Below are 20,194 nucleotides of genomic sequence, written 5' to 3'. Positions count from 1 at the left end.
ATATATTTTGTACTTCATTAAAATTAATACATTTGAAAATGCTATAAACACAGTGCTTAGCATTTATTCATCAATTAATTCCTCAAATATTTATTTGGGTCTACCATGTATAGGTAGTCTGCTAGGTAATGGTAGTTCATAGAAATAAATCCTTTTGTTGGGGATGACAAGTCAAATAAACAACTACCACGTTTTCATTGGGGTAAGTTTCCTAGTAGAAATCTAAAGCTAAGTAGAAACTCAGTAAGCATTCTCTCTTGTTCCTTATCCACCTCCAAACATTCTTACAGTCTGCACAGTGCCTTAAATATCTAGGCACTTCATTTGCTAACTCTAGCTCCCCCCTCATTTATTAGTTCTTAGAATCCCTCTTCCTCCATAGATTCTCTCCTAATTAACATAGGGATTTAATTAGCCTTAGTCTTGTTAACATAATAAGTCTCCTTTGGTGCTAAATTGTATACAGAATTCTGATCTGTAGAGCCTCTTAGATCTTTTATCTTTATTAGGAAGCGTCATTTTCAAAATATGATTAGGTCTCTCAGAGTAATTCTAGTTTTTTTTGGTCTTTCAGGTAAGGGCATTGAAACTCTGAGAAGTTAAGTATCTTACTCAGAATCACTCATGGAGATGCAGAGTTGGGACTACCATAACGCAGATATTCTGAGTTACTTTATTCAACTGTGTTTGCTTATTCATCACTCAACACATATTTACTGAGATCTGCCACTTGTCAAACACTGTTCTAAATAATGGGACTACAATGGTAAAGTACTAGGTGAAAAGTACTAGAGGTGAAAAGGTTGAAGGCTTTCTAGGAAGCAAGTATATGCAAGGTGGGGAAAACTAGGTTTACAGTTGTGAGTACATGAAACAGTTTATTCTTGCATTATTATTTATTAATTAGTGCATTATTTCCCATACAAACAACTGTAAACCTATTTTTGCTCCCCTGCCCTGTACACAAGGTAGTCAGGAATAAGCTAGATGTCTGTAAGACTGAGCAGACAGTGGATATAGGAATACACATGGAATTCATAATTTTGGTATTTATAATAAACTACAGTGAGAGGTCTGGTTGGGGAGGAGGTTGACATTCTTTGACTAAAATGAAATATCTGAATCACCCAGAAATTTCAAGTAATCATTATTTCATTTGAAGAATATCCTATATAATAATAGGCTAATATGCAGATCTACCAAACGGCAAAACAACTGGTCACTATGATGCGCACTGACCTCCAGGGGGCAGACGCTCAATGCAGGAGCTGCCCCTTGGTGATCAGTGCACTCCCACAGGGGGAGCGCTGCTCAGCCAGAAGCCCCAAGCCAGGAAAGCAAGTGAAATAACAGCTGGTGAGCACAGTGGCAGTGGCGGGAGCCTCTCCCGCTCCCACAGCAGTGCTAAGGATGTCCAAGGGCCCCCCGGACTGCAAGAAGTTGCAGGCCGGGCTGAGGGACCCCCGGAGTGCAAGAATTTTGTGCACCGGGCCTCTAGGATACGTGTGTGTGTGTGTGTGTGTGTGTGTGTGTGTGTGTGTGTGTGTGTGTGTGTCTCTCTCTATCTCTGATTACAAATTATTAAGCAACATAAGTAGAGTGGATAAATTTACTGAAGGACAGATCCAAAGGGATGTGATGGTCAAATTCTTAGCAGGTTATAAATCTACAGTTTACTTAGTGATGCTCTCGTTTCAAATATATATTTCATTTACTGGTTAAGGGAATTATGTGAAATATAAAATGAAAGTTTTCTCTAAAAATTTGGGAAACATATTTTAACTCTCAACATGATGTTAAATTTTCAAGCTTACAGCCACTGAAACTTAAGTTGTGCTTGCATCTGTCCTGCAAATACTCACCCAGCTATGCCAACTAGCTGAGCTTTTCCCCCTAGAACTAATTTTATAATTCTTATTATAAAACTGATTCAAGCAGAATCCCACACATAAAACCCATTCCATCACTGGACGTGTCCTCTCTGAGATGACACAATATTTAGTACCCCTCTCTACATATTTCTTTCATGTGCATGGACATTCTCTAGGTTGATTCTAATGTCTTCTAGTCATCAAATGGTCCCTTACTGAATTCCCTTCTGCCAGAATGAGCTATACTTTTAAAACCAAATAGCAATAAACTGATTTTTATTAGGGTTATGTTTTTTAAATAGCTGAAGATTCAACTTTTTACATTTGGAATCAGTTAGTTGCACTTTTAACCCAGAATCCTATATTGAGAAATAAATGTGACTATGAAGAATATAGGTTAAGTGCTACCTTTGGCAGATACATAGCCAAAACTTGTAGAATTTTAGAACTGGAGGGATCTTGGTGTTCACCTCATCAGGGTTCTTATTTTATAGTGGAAAATAATTTGTAACCTAGGTACTGCTAGTATATTGTTAAAGTTGTAGAATATTCAGATTTAGTTCCAGTATATTTTAGGGAGTACAAGAGGTGGAGTGTCAGTGGTCAGATGGAAAAAAAAGTGGCTTTGTGACTCACTTTTTTCTTTTAATTCTCTGTCTCCTTTTGAGTTATGAGAAGTTTTTTAAAACCCCCTAATTTGCTAATAAAGTGCAGAGAAAGAACTTTAGGAACGTGGCCAGTTTCTTTGAAAGTTAGTAACAGTGCCAAGATTAAAAGCATACCCTTAAATATCGAGACAACTTTTATTTATATAATGTCAGTCACTGTAACACCTGTTTAGCCTGTTGAGCCATGCTGCCCTTCAAATGCCCCTGTGAAGCCGCCTGGAGCAGGGTCAGCCAGCAAGCCTGTGAGGGACAGCAAGTGAAATAACAAGAGGAAATGTCTGAGAGCGTCCCTAACGGTAAAAGAAAAGACAAATGTTGGTATCTGAATTCTTCCAAACCTAAGTAGTTTGTCTTATGGTAGCAGAGCCATTCTACTAATGGGAACACCAGAGTTTTTGTAAATTTAAAAAAAGATACAGCTGTCTCTTAGGATTTACTGACTTAATGGCTGGCAAAGAAGCTAAAGTCTAAATGTTTTAGGCAGTGCCAAGCTGCACTGTACAATTTGCCTCAAGATAATGGAAACAAACATTCAAAGTGGTTTTTACTCTCTTGGAAATAAACATGATAGGAAGCATGCAACAGACTGAGGATTCTCAGAGGAAAAGGGTAGGGAGGGGCGGGAAGAGATTGACCAAAGAATTTATCCTATATGCGTAAGTCATGGACATAGACAATAGTGCAGTGAAGGCCTGGGGAAGGGGCAGGATTGGGCAGGAGAGGGTCAATGGAGGGAGGACATCTGAAATACTTTTAACAGTAAAGATGATTTTAAAAAATAATAATAATGTTTTGAAGGTTGTACTAAAAGTTGCAATACTACATTTAAAATGTAAAATGCATAAAATGGCAAATATGTATTTTAATGCTTAGGTAATAAGTGGCATTCTTTGTTACTAAAACAGTTCAATGACTTTGTCCTAAGCTAAAGTTTCTATAAGAATGTGTTGTTGCTGAAACCGGTTTGGCTCAGTGGATAGAGCGTCGGCCTGCGGACTAAAAGGTCCCAGGTTCAATTCCAGTCAAGGGCATATACCTTGGTTGCGGGCACATCCCCAGTAGGAGATGTGCAGGAGGCGGCTGATCGATGTTTCTCTCCCATCGATGTTTCTAACTATCTCTCTCCCTTCCTCTCTGTAAAAAATCAATAAAATATATTTTTTTAAAAAGGATGTGTTTATTAAATATGAATGTAAAATAATGTTCATGGCATAAGTCAGTGCTTTTCAGCCTTTTTCATCTCATGCATGGTAACATAAACTAATTACTAAAATTCTACAGCATGCCCAAAACATTCTTTTTTGCCGATCTGACAATAAAACGTAGGCATAATTTTGATTCATTCACCCTAGACAGGTGTTGTTGTGTTGACTATTGTTGTTTTTTTATTGAATTTATTGATATGACACCCTATATAATAAAGAGCTAATATGCAAATGGTCATCACGCCATCACACTGTAACGGCTCAGACACTCAACACTGGGGAGAGAGGAATGGGGACCAGCCAGGCTGCGGCCCAGGAGAGGGACAAGCCACCTGCCCCACAGTCCCGGGCGTCAGCGGCTGCGCCTGCACCTGCAGCCTGGGAGAGGGACAAGCCGCCCAATCCACAGTCCCCTGCGGCTGCGGCCGGCCCGAGTGAAGCCAGCCCGGGTCCTGGGTACCTGCGGCTGGCCAAAGGGAGGGAAGCCCAGGTCCTGGGTGTGGGGCGAGGCAGAGGCGGTTAGGGGCAATCAGGCCAGCAGGGGAGCAGTTAGGGACGATCAGGCAGGGAGGCAGAGGGGTTATGGGTGACCAAGCAGGCAGGCGAGCAGTTAGAAGCCAGTGGTCCCAGATTGTGAGAAGCAGTCGGACATCCCCCGAGGGGTCCCGGATTGGAGAGAGTGCAGGCAGGGCTGAGGAACCCCCCCCCCCTTGCCCCCATGCACGAATTTTGTACAACTGGGCCTCTAGTTGGTTCATAAAATTATATGAGTTTCAGGGATACAATTCTACAATACATCATACTTTATTGTGTGTTCACCACCCAAAGTCACATTTCCTTCTATCACCGTTTTTCCCCCTTTACGCTTTTCTACCTCTCCCCACCCCCTTTTCTCTCTGGTAATCACCATACTGTCATTTTTTTATTTGACAGTATAAGGCAGTTGTTCTCAACCTTGGCTGCACATTAGAATCACCTGGGAATCTTTTTAAAATGCTGATTTCTGGGCCTCATCCTCCGGAAATTCTGTTTCTTTGTTACTAAATGTTGTGGCCCCAGAAGATAAGTTACTACAAGTGTTTATAGGATATTGTTAGAAGAGTTTCTACTTGAGAATTCAAGTCTTATTTTCTCTTAAGAAAAATGTAGTTATATCCATTTTATATTTTATTTTATAAGTTCATGTTATGCTTTGATGTCTAATTCAATCTCATTTTCTTTTGTATAATTACTGCTAACTTTTTTAAAAATGCTACATATTTCAAAGGGAAATAATGTTTAAAAGATGTGAAACATTTAATCCTTGAATGCTGGAACCACTTTTAAAGTATCATAAGCACATCTGTAATACATTACAGAGGGAAAAGAGTGTATGTGTTCTGTGGCCTATGGGCACTAGGGTGGCTGGTTTAGGAAAACTGAGTATTTTGCATTTTGAGTTTTAACAAAAAAAAATACTCTGATTCTAAAATGAAGAACTTAATCTCAGGGGTGAGCTTTGTGGTCAGGCAAACGTAAGTCAAGTTTTGGTTTCACATTTATTCTCTCCCTTGTCACCTACTTCTTAAAAAGAAATCAGTTTTTCTACAGTGGGCTTGCCTTTGCATTCTGTTTTTTAAGTACTTTTGTTTTCCCTTATTTGATAACTATGACATGGGAAAAACTTAGAACAAAGAAATCACTATACTAGGAGTTCTTAGTAAGTGTGCTACATGTCTCAGTCAGCTGCAGGCTATGAAGTAAATAATTTTTTACTAATTAAGAAATAGCAAGGTTTGTGAAGGATTTACTCTTAAAACAAAACTACAGCAGACTCAAGTGTACCCCAGTGATAACTTCACACTTGGATCACTTGTATTCCATTATGCTTTTTTGGGCAGGAGGGGAAAAGGTGGAGTTAGAGCTGTCAGGGCTGGGTATCCCTTGGGATGTGTGTTGTGTATGTGAATATCATCTATCATTGGTAGAGACAGAGAAGAAAAGTTAGAGAACTTCTGTGCTCTGTTGGTGGATATGATCTCTATTGTTTTCCTCTTTGACATGACACGATATTCACATGCCAGCACATTCCTATATGCAACTAAGTCCCAGTAAGCCAGCCGAAATTCCACCCCTTTCGATCCTATTCCAGAAAGCAGGCAAGGGAGCATGTTAGGGGAATGCATCTTTAATCAACTCACATTTTTTTAAGTAATGGCATGATGATTTCATATCTTAAGGATATGAGCATCTAAGAACCTGTGATACATTTGACAGCTATTTCATATATACACCATGGCTAATAAACTCCATATTTCTTAAATTTTGTGTTTTTGCCTCATTCAGGAACCTAAATCTGTTTTTTAAAATTTTTTAAATAAAGGAAGGTCGTATTTAATTGTATGGCAATATAAATTTTTAGAAGCTATCATTGGAATGAACTTCTTTTATAAAAAAAATTCTTTATTGTTTAAAATATTACATGAGTCTCCTTTTTTCCCCATTGACCTCTCCCCCGCCACCCCCTCCTCCAAGCACAAGCCCTCACCCCCCGCCCCGGTACTGTCTGTGTATTGGTTTTGCTCATATGCATGCATACAAGTCCTTTGGTTGATCTCTTACCCCCTCATCCCCCATCTTCCCTCATAGGTTGTGCAGTCTGTTCGATGCTTCTATGTCTCTGATTCTATTTATGTTCATCAGTTTATGCTGTTCATTATATTCCATAAATGAGTGAGATCATGTGATATTTTATCTTTCTCTGACTGGCTTATTTCGCTTAGCATAATGCTCTCTAGTTCCATTCATGCTGTTGCAAATGGTAAGAATTCTTTCTTTTTTACGGCAGCGTAGAATTCCATTATGTAGATGTACAGTGGGGCCTTGACTTATGAGTTTAATTTGTTCCGAGACCGAGCTCGTTAAGGAGCTCGTTAACTCAAATTACTCTGTCAACTCAAAGCAAAAAATCCGCCGAGAGAAAGCTGGTATCTCAAAAAACTTGTTAGTCGGGACACTCGTAAGTCAAGGCCCCACTGTACCACAGTTTTCTAATCCACTTTACAAAAGTATTTTGTAGCCAGTTATTTTACTGACATACATTACTAGAAATTATCATGGAATGGTGTTTATTTTTCTTTTAAGGCTCAAACTAAGTTTTTTTGAGGATTTTTAGATAGTCATTAGATACCATTTATCCAAGATAATTTTATGATACATAAAACGTAGATATTATGTTAAAGTTAGTCTTTATTCCTTACTTGATATAAAAATTAATGACTTATCCTAGAGCTTTCCTAATGTCTGTTTATTTGATATGCTTTTGATTTAGCTTTAGAACCTTCATAATAATAGCTTTTACCTTTTTTTTAATATTAAATTTACTATATTATAAGGAAATAGCTACTGGATTAATGTTATCACTTTAAAATTTTTTTAATGTAAGGGACTCTGATAAATGTTATTTATGAGTAGTTTTTAATATTAAGAGCATTTTCTTGTTTTGCTTTTTTATTATAAGATATTATGAACTGGATCCTCACAAGAGTCTCCTTGACAATTTGAGGAACAAAGTGATCATTGAGTACCCAACATTACATGTGGTATTGAAAGAATCCAGTAAAGACATGAACGTTCTTCACGAAGGTAAGTATCAATTTGTTCCTGTAATGTTCAGAATAACTCTAGTGAGACCAAGCAATAGGGCCATCTGTATTACCTTACATATGTGTTTTCCCAGTAGATTTACACACGTTTACTCTATAGCTACAGTTAATACTGTAAGTGACAAATGAGCTGCTCCTGTCTGGTTTGAGAGAATGTAAGCTATCAATTTTAAAATGACTGAACCAGTTTAAATGCCTGGCTATAAAAGGATGCTCTTTGTCTTACATGAGTCCTATGTGTTACTTACCTTAACTCAAAACCATTAGATACCATTTTCAGTTAAGAATTATAGGTATAGGCCAAGTTTCATTGTAACAAACTCCAGGTTAATATAAAGTCCTTGGATTGGATTGAACTCTGTTGTTTAAGATAATATTACCTGAAATATGTAATTCGGTTTTATTGCTATTATTGACTGTAACAGGAAGTAACCTTTACTGTAATGTCTTCTCTGGACAGTATATAATAGCTCTTATTCTTGGGAAAGTTAATAGGGAAAAATAATTTTCCCAAGTGGCCAAAATTTTATCAGTTTCACAATTTGAAACTAGATTTTTAATTAGCAAATTTGAAGTTTCTAAGAATCAATTATGGATTTCTAAATCTTAAGGTTAATTCTTTTTTATATTTTTTACAGTTTGAAAATAGCCGGGGGGTTTTTTCCTCAAATTAAATAAGAAATTTTACTTTTAAGTGACCAGTTTCACTTTTTTTTTAAAGTTGTATAAAACCTTGCTTTTTCCTTAACATAATTCACATAGCTCTCTCTCTAAATGTTGGTTTCAGGGAAAGTTGTTTAGTAATGTGGGTTACTAGCCAGGGCAAACATTGTCTGTGTAAATAAACATGCACACACAGCACCTCTTTTACCTTGTTTAGGAATGCACATTGAAGTAAGGCTTCCTGTAACGAAGCAAAAAGAAAAGCTACTTTTGTAGTGCACTTGGAACCTTCTTAAGAAACATTTGCTCCTTTTTGGTAGGTGTATGATGTTTGACTTATCTACAGGAAGCACAAGTGACTTGTGCTTTCAGTATAGAGGATAGTTTAGAACTGCTCTAGCAAAGAACTAAGGATGATCCGACAGGATTTGAAGGAGCATACCAGTGTTGTCATATCATAAGTACACATACTTTAAAAAACAATGCCAGGCCTTCCCATACATGCATTTCTTTGTGTAAACACTTCAAGGTATCTGTTTTGTTTTGTTTTGTTTTGGGGGGCGGGGGTGTACCTTCTCAAACCATTGGATAGTCTTCAGGGTGGTCCCTTAATACAGAAGGGTTATATAAGAATAGGACATTTTCTTTGGAAAGCCTTGAAATTCTCTCTCCAAAGCCAAAAACCTGAATTTTTAATCTTGAGTTCATAGCACAAGGTGTCTCTCTTTTAGTTTTGGGGAAATGTGTTTCTGGGCTTGGATTCAGTAGTTTTCACAGTTGATGGTTGTTATAATGTTTGTTATTGTAGATTGCTATAATTTACTTTGTTCCCTATGTTGATGAGCAATAGGCAAGTTTTGTTTGCTTGCTTTTTGCTTTTTAAGGAATGAAAAAAGTTGACTGAAAAGATTTAGCAGTTAAGGTAACTCACTAGATTGGAGAGTAGAGTGCTAATCACCCATCTTGTTTCAATCCAGTATGAAGTGATCAGAATAGTGTTACTTGCTTCACAGGTCTTTGTTTGCCAAAATTAACTAGTAGATCAAATGACTTGATGAAAGCGTGCTTCATTTCAGTCTAAGGAAAAAGAATGGCGCTCTATTAAAAGAAAACAACTGGGCAACTTCAGTAAGCAAGGAAAGGGAAAAAGTTCGAAAATTGCAATGCCAAGTAGTACAAAGCCCCATTAATTTAAAAATACCAGCACAATATATTTCTCTGTTGTTCTAAGATAACTAAAAATTAGAAAATGCCTCTGCCTTTGAGAAGGAATCCAACCCAAAATTGATTAATTGAATTAGTGAAAATACCTGGCATAGCAGCTGCTCATACATCAGTCTGTTGTTGGGCCAATGAATCCTTTCATCCCTTCTTCTTCTCTCTCCTCGTGAGCTAATGGGTAGATCTCAGGAACACAAATGTAAACTTTACAGTTCAATAGGTGCTAAATAGAGGTTGCATTAAGTGCAAAGAAAGCCAGAAGAGACAACAATTTGTAATATGGAGACACTTGAAGGACGCTGCTGGAGTTTATAAAATTCCACAAGGATGAGGGCATATCTTGGATGGAAGCTATTTCAAGGCCTTATTCATAAACACCAGTTTGGTTGCTGGTACAATCTTAAATCTAGGTACTATCGGCAAACCTCAAAGAACTTGACAATTGGAATATGAGGTTAGATCCAGGTTTAAGATTGTAGCACCAACTCTTATTAGGTTTGGGCCCTTGAGCATTTACTCTGCCTCTCTGAGCTCTGTTTTTCTTATTTACACAGTGGAGATAAACAGGTATAAACCTCAAGCAAAATAATCTCTATTTTAACCTTAATTGTTATAGTGTTTTTATATATTATTTCCTTTTAATTTCACCATACAATGAAATTAATAGAGTAGTCATTCTGGATCTCATTTTGCAGATTAAAAAAAAAAAAGAAGAAAGAAAAAACAAAAACCTAATCATCAGAAATATGCAAATTAAAATCACTTTACATCTGCCAGAATGGCTATCATCAGTAAATCAACAAACAACAAGTATTGGCAAGGATCTGGAGAAAAGGGAACCCTCGTGCACTGCTGGTGGGAATGCAGACTGGTGCAGCCACTGTAGAAAACAGTATGGAGTTTCCTCAAAAAATTAAAAATGGAAATTACCTTTGACCCAGTGATCCCACTTCTGTGAATATATCCTAAGAAATTTGAAAGAATATATGCATCCCTATGTTCATTGTAGCATTATTTACAAAAGCCAAGATTTGGAAGCTGCCCAAGTGTCCATCAGTAGATGAGTGGATAAAAATATTGTGGTACACTTACACAATAGAATAGTACTCACCTGTTAAAAAAAAAAAAAGAAAAAAGGAAAGAAAGGAACTCTTACCTTTTGCAACAGTATGGATGACCTATATTAATGCTTAGTGAAATAAGCCAGTCAGAAAAAGACAAATACCGCCGAAACCGATTTGGCTCAGTGGATAGAGCGTCGGCCTGCGGACTGAGAGGTCCCAGGTTCGATTCCGGTCAGGGGCATGTACCTGGGTTGCGGGCATATCCCCAGTGGGAGATGTGCGGGAGGCAGCTGATCGATGTTTCTCTCTCATCGATGTTTCTAACTCTCTATCTCTCTCCCTTCCTCTCTGTAAAAAATCAATAAAATATTTTTTTAAAAAAAAGACAAATACCATATGCTTAGTGAAATAAGCCAGTCAGGAAAAGACAAATACCAGATTATATATATCATCTAATGAACAAAATAAACTGACAAACAAATTAGAAACAGAGGCATGGAACAGACTGACAGCTGTCAGAAGGAAGCGGGGGTTGGGGAACTGGATGAAAGAAGGTGAAGGGATTAACCAAAAAACATATACATGACACATAGACGCAGATAACAGTGTGGTGATGGCCAGAGGGAGATGGGGGTGGGAGGGTAGGTAGAGGTGGGCAAAGGGCTGGGTAATGTGTATGGAATGAGACCTTGCTTGGGGTGATGGGCGCACGATGCAGTGTGCAGAGGATGTTTTATTGAGTTGTACACTTGAAACCTGTATGGTTTTGTAAACCAATGCCACCCTGATAAGTTCAGTAAAAAATAAATAAAATAAAATTCTGAGTCTTCATAAACAAAACTGAAAAAGTGACTTGCATTTATATTGATACCACAAACATGCTACCCCAGGAGATAGATATAGGGAGGAAAGGTGCAGTCTCTGTCCTCAAGTTTAGTGAGTGATCATAGACTTGCATGCTCTAGTCGAGGCAGCTCCTTTAAAGGAACTCCATTTCTGCTCTGAGTCGTCTTGTGAAAGGAAGGACATGGCGATTAGCTAGTCTTCTGTCAGCCCACATTCACTCAACGTATACTGCCCCTCAATTTTAAGTTTAAAAAATATCATGGAAAAGTTTATTCCAACCACACTTGGCTAGCCTATGTGATAATCGCAATCTATTCGGTGGTATGAGTGTGGGATCCTAACCACACTGTGAATGACCATTCTCAAGTCTTCCACACAGTCAGGAAGGATGTTACCTCACAAAATATAATTGCCACTTTCAGACATCATTTCTCTATTTACTGTGGCCAGAATTGTATATCCCGGCTGCCTGGGACATGACATGGTTTGTCTACCCCTGTGAACAGTGCTATTGGTATGCATCAGAAGGAGAAGAGAAAAGGAAAAAACAGAACAGGCTAAATAGAAACAGTATAAACATGTGACTGTATGTTTATTTATTTTTTTTCAGTGAAAAGTGAATCTACCAAGAACATTGGCAATGAAAATTGAGCACTTCTGGAGGAAGGAAATATCGAGGTTGCAGAGGACGATGCATTGATTAACTACTGTTGGGTGATTGGGTGTATTGTCAGTGGGTTTGTGCGATTTTTTGTTTTTCTGAAAAGTAAACAATCTAAAAAATTTTTTTTTTTTAAAAAAAGATGTGTTTTCTAGCCTCTTGAATTGACTTACGAGACCTTATTCCTATTAACCCCTCTTTTGCACCTGGTTGTCATGCTTATTTTAATTAGATCCTGGCTTTTAGTATGTTCAGTTATATAGTCTGAAACATTTTCTGATTTGATACAAGGCCAAACCCAAGGATCACCTTTGTCAGCCACAAAGGTGTCAAAAGGCCATGTGACACACCAGCTAACCACCAGTTGCCCATTCTTGCCTTTGATATTTATATGTAACTGACCCTCTTGAGATAAATGAATGGGTCTTTTCTACTTGGTAACACCCAGTAGTATGTCCTATATAAAGGCTAAATAAATACATTTAGCTACTATTTCTTATATTCAGTCAGAAAGTTAGCAACTCCACATCATTGTTTGAACTATCAATGCTCACAAATGTGGCCGCACTTGTTCTCACAGTGAGCTGTGTCTTATGAATTCTGTGCCTTTTATCCATTTTCACTCCACTCTTGTCATTGCCACACAGGGGTGTTGTGATGACCAGTGTTAGGCTGTGTTTTGAAACATCCAGCTATAACTGAAGGAAAAACACTTGGAACTCTTTAGTGTTGTTGGATTGTATATGTGTATGTATGATATACCTGGCTTAATTTATACCTTATGGCAGCTCTGTATACATTATGATCTCACATATTGAAATTAAATGTTCCTAGTTTTATTCGAATTCATACAGTTATGAAATTGCAGCATGACTATAAAAGAGTAAAAGATTATTACATCTGTGTTGCATCTGTGTACTTAATGGTTAAGAAAAACAAAGATAAAATTGGACATTGGTGATATCCATTTTTAGTTTATGATTGGAATAAGTTTTAGACCAAAAGGAAACCAAAGGCATTAATTTAAAGAGATTTGGAAAGATTAGAAATATGAAAAAATACATAATGAGAAGATGAGCCTAGAAGAAACTTGTAGAACACAAATATATAAAACTTGTGGTAGAAATTGTGGAAGAGAATCCAAAGACAGTAATGCCACAAAGACCAGCTGGTATAAAATTGTGGAAATGGGATTTATAGGAAATAAGTTATTGCAATCTAAAATACATATACTTCCTAAAGTAACTTCAGGAATCTTCTCCCTCAGTCAGTAAAAAATTTCTTTAGAATTATGTCATTCACAGTACTGTTGGGGAGACAACTAAATGGCATTTCAGAGGATTCATATTTAATCTAAAAGGGAAATTTGTCTTCTTGAAACAGGCAAGAAATAGAATGAATTGAATCAAAAGTGTGAATAGATGAATAGAATTGTTATTGGGAAAAGTGGGGCGAGGTACATAAATGAACATGTGATCTGAAATCAGGGTGGAGAGGAATTTCCTGACAGTGAAATCTGTTATGATGTAGTCTCATTTCCAAGAAAAGTGTTGAGTTTCATCTCTTTTAGAATTTAAACTGAAAACTGGACAAAAACCAAAGAATTTATACTGTGTTTTCCCCCTGCCCAGAAGGGGAAAAAAATCTACATGATGTAATAATGCATCTTTGCCATCTCTATAGAATTGTACTAAACTTTTCAATTATAGACTATTCCTTAGGAAAGAATTTAACTAGCACAGTTCCCTTAAATGAACTATCAGCTCATGTGAGTAATATGCACTTTTATTCCCATAGGATTTACAATAAACATGTGTTTTAGTGAATAACCATGTCAACTGCTTGGAGGGGGTGAAATTGGAATAATTGAGGGCTCTAGAAATTTGTAGTATTAACACCCAATGTCTTTTTTTAGAGTCCCTTTCCATTTTGAATTCTTGACAAATTCTGATGCATAAACAAATTCCCTGACCCATGTTAAGTGCAACATCCTGCATTTTGTTCATGACTCACATTTTAAAAGGAGTAAAGCTCCACCTGGCCTTCGTTATTTTTTAAACAATGATTTCAAAGAGAAGGTAGGCCTTTCATAATTGCTAATTATTATATGTGGGATTATTAGCCATAAATTACTGTAAACAAATCTTGCACCTGTTCACATTATAAATATAAATTAAAGAGAATTACTATCATTTAACTCTATAACTTAAATATAATTTAAATTTAACTATGTAATTTAAATATAAAGATATTTAAGAATACAAAGTGTAGTTGAGCCAATTTGTTTCCCTGTAGCAAGTGGTGGGACTCAGGCTTCATGATGTAGAGTAAATCATTAAACACATAACTGTAATGCCAAAAATTTCCTTTATACATTTTGTTTAATTTGGTTGACATATACAAGTGACATATACAAGATACCTAGTTTGCTTTTATTTAATCATACACCACTGCATTAAACTGTGTTGAGTTTATTCTCAGGTAGATATTGTGTACTTTTGATTATTAATCAATTGTCCCTTAGGAACTCAACTCAAAGTAGTGTCAGCCTGAAGGGCAGTCAGTTTATTAGTTCATAAACAGGAAAGTTTATCTAGATCCAAACACCCAAAGAAGCCATCTTTCCATCATCTCCCACACTTGCCTCTGGTTTTTTTCTTCCTGGATTGGTTTTCTCATCTAAGCAGACTCTTTAGGGATGCTCTTTTTGGGGTGGGAGACAGCAAGGTGAGGATGTTGGATGACAATTTAAGCTTACTTCATCTTAACCAAAGCATGGTAGTAAGTTGTGTAGAATGTGGGGGAAGAACTTTGATTTTGTCCAGGTTGGATCGCCTTTCATCCCTGAGCTGATCAGGAGAGGAGTTCCCCCAAAAGAAAGGGAAATGATCAGAATACCAAGCACTAGGCTCTCCTGAGACAGCCTGCCATTTCCTCACCTGGCTTCACCTTCACCAAGAGTTAAGAATTTGAGCACACATGCATTTGTGAACAAGGGCTAGGTGAACAACGGAAATGATTCATCTTATTTCGGGCAGCATTATTGATAGGGGTTACTATAAATTATTTTACAAATGAGAAAACCAAGGAACATAGATGTTAAAACTTATTCTTAGGTCCAGCTGTTAAATGATAAATAATGGAGCTTGGATGTTTTTCTTCTCTTAATTCCTGTCTGTACCTGGCATTATCTTTCTTCCTGTCTATATAAGTATTGATAAAATTATTCTGTATTTACTGGTCTTGAAGGCCAAACCTGTGGTTGATACTTACATCATCACAGCATCAAGCACAGTTTCTGGCATAAAGTTAAGCCCTCAATAAAGACGAGGTGTTGAGATGAGGTGGGAGGAGTAGGGAAGTTCTCCAGGTTGAAAACAAAAAAACTTTTTAAGGCTTTCTAGTACATTGTTATCTCCCAGTCTATAGGAAAGCCCCTGACTCAGGATAATATTAGTAGCTGAAAACTCAGAACTTAGCATAAGCTAGGCACCACTCTAGGCACATTATAGCTGTGAATCATTGAATCCTCACGATCCTGTGAGGTGGGCACTGCTGTGTTTCATGGAATCCAAAATGTCATTAATTAAAAATGTGCCATTTAATGTAACACTAAGAAAGAAAAAAAAATGCTGCCAAGCTTTGCGCAGTGGCAGTATCATAGCCAGTGAGGTTTATCCGAGGCGCGATTATTGCTAATTGAAAAAAAATGCTGCCAATTAAATTATAATAATGCTTTTTTTTTTTAAAGTTTGACACATTTATTGCTGTTTACTAAAGACATTCATCTCAGCTGTTTCTCCCATCGTGACCATATGTTAATATTTCATTTGAGTCAACAAAAGAATATGCAGCACATGCTCTGTAAAATGGTCAAAAATTAAGTTTGCCTACATTGTAGCGAGTTAAATTTGTGTGTGTTGATATAATTAAATCATGTAAGTAAGAACTAATTGTTCTATGTACATTTCTATTGTTTTGCTTGGGGCTTACTCTAAGCTTAAATGCAAACAAACACGGTATTAGGAATATAGGCAGGCTACTTCTCTGGCATTATGATATAATGCTTTTTAAAAATTTACTTTTGGGTGTTTATACAAATGTAAACAGCTCTTTTTTGTCATTTTATTTCAACAATCTAAGACTCCCCCATTGTAAGATATAGCATTTTGTATACCACCAAGAACACGGCTTAATTGTGTGATATATCCATCCTGACTTGAGATGTTAAAATATTAAAAAAATAATATAGAATTGATGTAATGTAGTATCGAGACAAATTTTTATTTCATTTTGTGCTTATATAAAAGGAAACACATAAGTGAAATTAACTAGGTAAGGCATTCCTAACGCTTCAATCTGACATTTGTGACTGAGACCTCGTGATGCAGCGATTCTCAGTGAAGTGCTCCACAACTGTTGCCGTGATTTTCATTAAAGTTCTGCAACTTTCGATGTTGTTGTTAAGAAGGGTTTCTATTCACAATTGGGACAATGATTCATGGACTGAAACCTTGAAGGCTTGCAGTTGTCCATTCATGCCTCCTAAAGCAACGACCAAGTCTCCTTGTGCACAAACAAGGACAACTCCATCGAGACTGAGGCCTGGCCAAAGCTGTTTGAGACTAAAGATTTCACAGATGCTACAATTAAGTACAGTACTATCGTCCCCACTTTATATGGGCAAGGAAACTGAGTCCCAAACAGATTGGTCACATGGAAAGTAAATAGATGGGCCAGGACTCAAATCAAGGCAAGGTGGGCTTCAGAGGACAGCCCTGAAGTGGACTCGGCCATCGTGAAGTCATACTCTATTTCATGATGACTTGGAGTGAATACTATAGTTTACTGCCACTTAAAAATGGAAAAAAAGTATTTTAATAAGCTACTTTATCAGCTTATTTTTCAAAAAGGTAGGCCCGTTTTTTCACACTATGTGAAACTGCTTTTCTTGGAGGCTTTTCTCTTCAACGTTGGGCTGCAGGCTGTGTTTCTCTGAGCATGTTTAGTTTCTGTCTTTTATTCATGTCACATACTTCGCTGGTTTGGGCATAAGAACTAATCACTTCAGTTCGTTTAAAACCAGGTATTAGTGCTGAAGCCATTTTCTTTCAGTGGATTTGAGGATATTAGTATCAAGTCTGTTTCAGTGTCCATTATGAATTAGGCGCCGCCGAGTTGAGCTTGGCGCACAGCAGTTGCAGCAGACCTCGGGGAGTAGCTATCCAGGACTACATCGATGAATGATGAAGGGGCTCACGTGTAAAGGACAAAAGGACGCAAAGGCAACTGTTAATGATTGTCACACTGGCTTTATGTTGAGCCGTAGGAGGAACATGTGCGTGCCTCGCTGGGAACTCCGTCTGAAAGCTGCTGGGCCTTGCCTATGGACAGCACAGGCTGGGGGGTCAGGCCGGGGGCAGTTAGGACAACCAAACGAGAAGTATGGTTTCAGGACCTGTTGGAATTCTGGGGAACGGCTTCAGAAGTGGAAATGGGGTGGTTGGAGGAAGTCCATGTAAAGGCTCGAACATATAAATAAATGAAAGGCCTTGTAAACAGTGGAATGTCAATCTTAATCTTTAATTTCATGGAATTAAAGCAGGTGTTCATGCTCTGAACTGTATAACCTAGAAGTAAACTAAGCCACGTGATTTTTAAAAGGGAAATGCCCTATCTCAGGTAGGTTTCACTTCTGTATTTCAGAAAAACTTCCCTTCTCCCAGGTTTCTGCTAAGCACTTGAAATTATTTTTACTGTGGGAAGAGATTGTCACACACCACCTCTTGGTATCATGATTTCTTTTGGCTCCTTGAACAGTGGGTTCTAGTTCAAGTCCATATGGTATGAATCTGGTGCAAAGACAGTCCCTAAAGCCCAATAACTTCTTATTTTTCCTAGAGCCCTGTGGTCCTCCTCTTCTTGACTGCTGCTCTGTGTTCTTAAAGAAAAACAGTAGAGTCTGATCTCTGTGTTTTGAAGTTTTGGTGGTTGGTGAACCAGATGCTGTGATGCTGTGCTTTAGGGCCCCAGCCAACGTAGAAGAGACAGCAACTTTTTCCATGTTCCTGACAGATTGGAAGGTGTTTTTTCAGTCTCTGCTTCAGATCTCTCCCTGGAAAGGTTTGTCAGTTGTTCGGCCAACATTCTTGGCCTCTGCAGCTAGTGCAGCTAAGAAGCCTGTAAATAGTTTCTGCCACATTTGGACCCTCACAAACAAAACTTCTAAGTATTGGAAATGGAAAACTTGTGGTGGCGAGGAAAGCCAAGCGAGAGCGGGCAGCCAGTCTTCCAGGTGAGGAATTAATGGGACTCTGTAAGAAGGAAGCTACTGTTTGTGGCTGACCTGTGTGTGGACAGTCGAAGGGAGAACATGATCCAGATGTTCTTTTCTCCCTTTCCGTAGTGGCAAGGAGAGTGGGGTGAGGTTGGATTTGATTTTTTTCTCTAAGCGATCACATTCTTCTGTCCTAACCAAACTTGTGTGCCCCTTAGGAGTGAGAAGGAAACCAAGTTATTTCTCAGTTATTTTAGCGAATCGAAACTACCTTATTTGAAATTCTATAACTTAGCTCACCCAACAGTACTTTATGATCTATAATCTCCTATAGTCCTACTTAGTATTTCTCCAAAGAAGAATAATGTATCTGTAAAGCTTAGGCCAAGTAAAGGTGCAAGTGTAAGTTATATTAAAGGGTATGGTAAAAATCTGTTGTTTGAGACCCAGCATGCATCCACCTGTTTTTTGGTAACCATATGTTGGGCCCCCTTGGGCAGCTCCCAGCTCCCCCTGTTCTCATCTATCTGGTTTGGATGGGATTAAGCTCATCGCAGCTTCTGAGTGGGGTTTCATCAATCTAAACAAATCAGAGTGTCCCACTCCTGTGAGCGATTGCATGCATGGTTCAGACTCTGCAGGTGGCCTAAGCTGGTGCAATCTAAGGGAGCCACAGGACAGCCAGGGCGCAGACTCGGGTTAGCCAGTTTTGCTATTGTAAGGATAGCCAGCCTGAGACTGGTGACAACTCAGAGGAGGCCGATTAGGTCTAGATTAAACTAAGCCATCTATCCCTGTGGAATGTTCAGTTGCTTTAGCCAGTACACTCTTTTTTTTATTTTCTTATTTGAGTTTCTTTAAGTTGGATTTTCTGTTAACTGTTTTAAAATTAATGCCGGGAAATGAAGTGTGGCAGGTTATAGGCCCTGGATTATAGAATTGGCTGCATCAAGATGGTGAGGAGACCCTCTGTATCTTAGGCTAGAATGTTAGTAACGATTACATTGCTCTGTAAAGGGGCAAGCAACCTAAGGACATTTTGTGGAAGTTGCATACAGCACTTCTGTTGACCCATTTGTAGAATTTGGCCACATGGACACATCTACTTTGCAAGAAAATGGAAGAAAGTCATACACATATATATGCACACACATATATATACACACACACACATATATATATATGTATATATATATTGCTTTCAGAGAGAAAGGGAAAGAGAGAGAGAAACATCATAAGAATGAAACATCATAAATGATTCATAAGAGAGAATCATTTCTTGGCTGCCTCCTGCACGCCCCACAGTGGGGATCGAGCCCGCAGCCCTGGCATGTGCCCTGACCAGAAATCAAACTTGTGACCTTCTGGTTCATAGGTCGGCGCTCAACCACTGAACCACTCCAGCCAGGAAAAAGTCTTTATTCTGGGAGCAATGTGCCTAACTAAAAATTATAGATCTTATTACTAAGAAGGAGGATTAAATGGGCATTGGAGCACAAGTAACAGCCTTTGCCACAGTTGGCCATTGACAGTTCTTGCTTTGTGGTCTCATGTGTATTGGCACCATCAGACCATAGATCTCCCTGAGCTGCAGCTTTAAGAGACGTGTACAGAACATTCAGGCTATAGGATGTATTGGCTGAAGGCTTTGTAAATGCTACAAAAAAGAGAAATTTGTTTTGAAACTAATGCTTCTAAAAACCAAGAAGGAATGAAACACTAACACCTCTAAAAACTAAAACACTTTCTGCCTGTGACCTGCAGTCTAAGTCAACTGAGCACAGTAACCTGGATCCTTGACTGAATGCAAAAGCCAAATTCCTTCCTAAAGCTGTTTGAGCAAAAGAAGGAAGAAGAGAAAAGTATAATAAAGAAAGATGAGGGCCTGGAATAAGTGTGATCTTATAGGCCTCTTCTAGCATCCTTCTTTATAACCTTCCAACCTACCAAAAGGGATAGTCATGTCCCTGAAAAGAGACAGATAGTGTGCAGCCTTCCAGAAAAAGAATAGTAGTTGTTTCTTCCCTCTCCTGGTCATTGCTTTGCATTGACCCATACAGATGCCAGTATGGAA

The 20,194-nt window shown here is 38.1% G+C and overlaps 1 protein-coding gene and 1 pseudogene across 2 annotated transcripts in view; both read left to right on the top strand.

Moving 5' to 3' along the window:
* Window positions 1-12,737, top strand: part of ZNHIT6 (zinc finger HIT-type containing 6) — a 63,383-nt gene extending 50,646 nt beyond the window's left edge. The window contains exons 9-11 of one of the 2 annotated variants that reach the window (XM_036350257.1): window positions 7,244-7,368; window positions 8,269-8,367; window positions 11,793-12,737. In XM_036350257.1, the coding sequence (XP_036206150.1) occupies window positions 7,244-7,368; window positions 8,269-8,327 (184 nt within the window). In that variant the 3' untranslated portion in view covers window positions 8,328-8,367; window positions 11,793-12,737. The remainder of the gene's footprint in view (window positions 1-7,243; window positions 7,369-8,268; window positions 8,368-11,792) is intronic. The other variant, XM_036350258.1, reaches the window with a different exon arrangement.
* A 2,744-nt stretch (window positions 12,738-15,481) lies between these two features.
* LOC118677768 lies at window positions 15,482-15,613 on the top strand (annotated as a pseudogene).
* The last annotated feature ends 4,581 nt before the right edge of the window (window positions 15,614-20,194 follow it).

Source organism: Myotis myotis, unplaced genomic scaffold (assembly GCF_014108235.1).
Source record: "Myotis myotis isolate mMyoMyo1 unplaced genomic scaffold, mMyoMyo1.p scaffold_m19_p_2, whole genome shotgun sequence".
In the NCBI taxonomy this organism is placed as follows: domain Eukaryota; kingdom Metazoa; phylum Chordata; class Mammalia; order Chiroptera; family Vespertilionidae; genus Myotis; species Myotis myotis.
The sequence above is the reverse complement of the archived record's forward strand: the minus strand, read 5'-3'. Positions and strand labels throughout refer to the sequence as shown.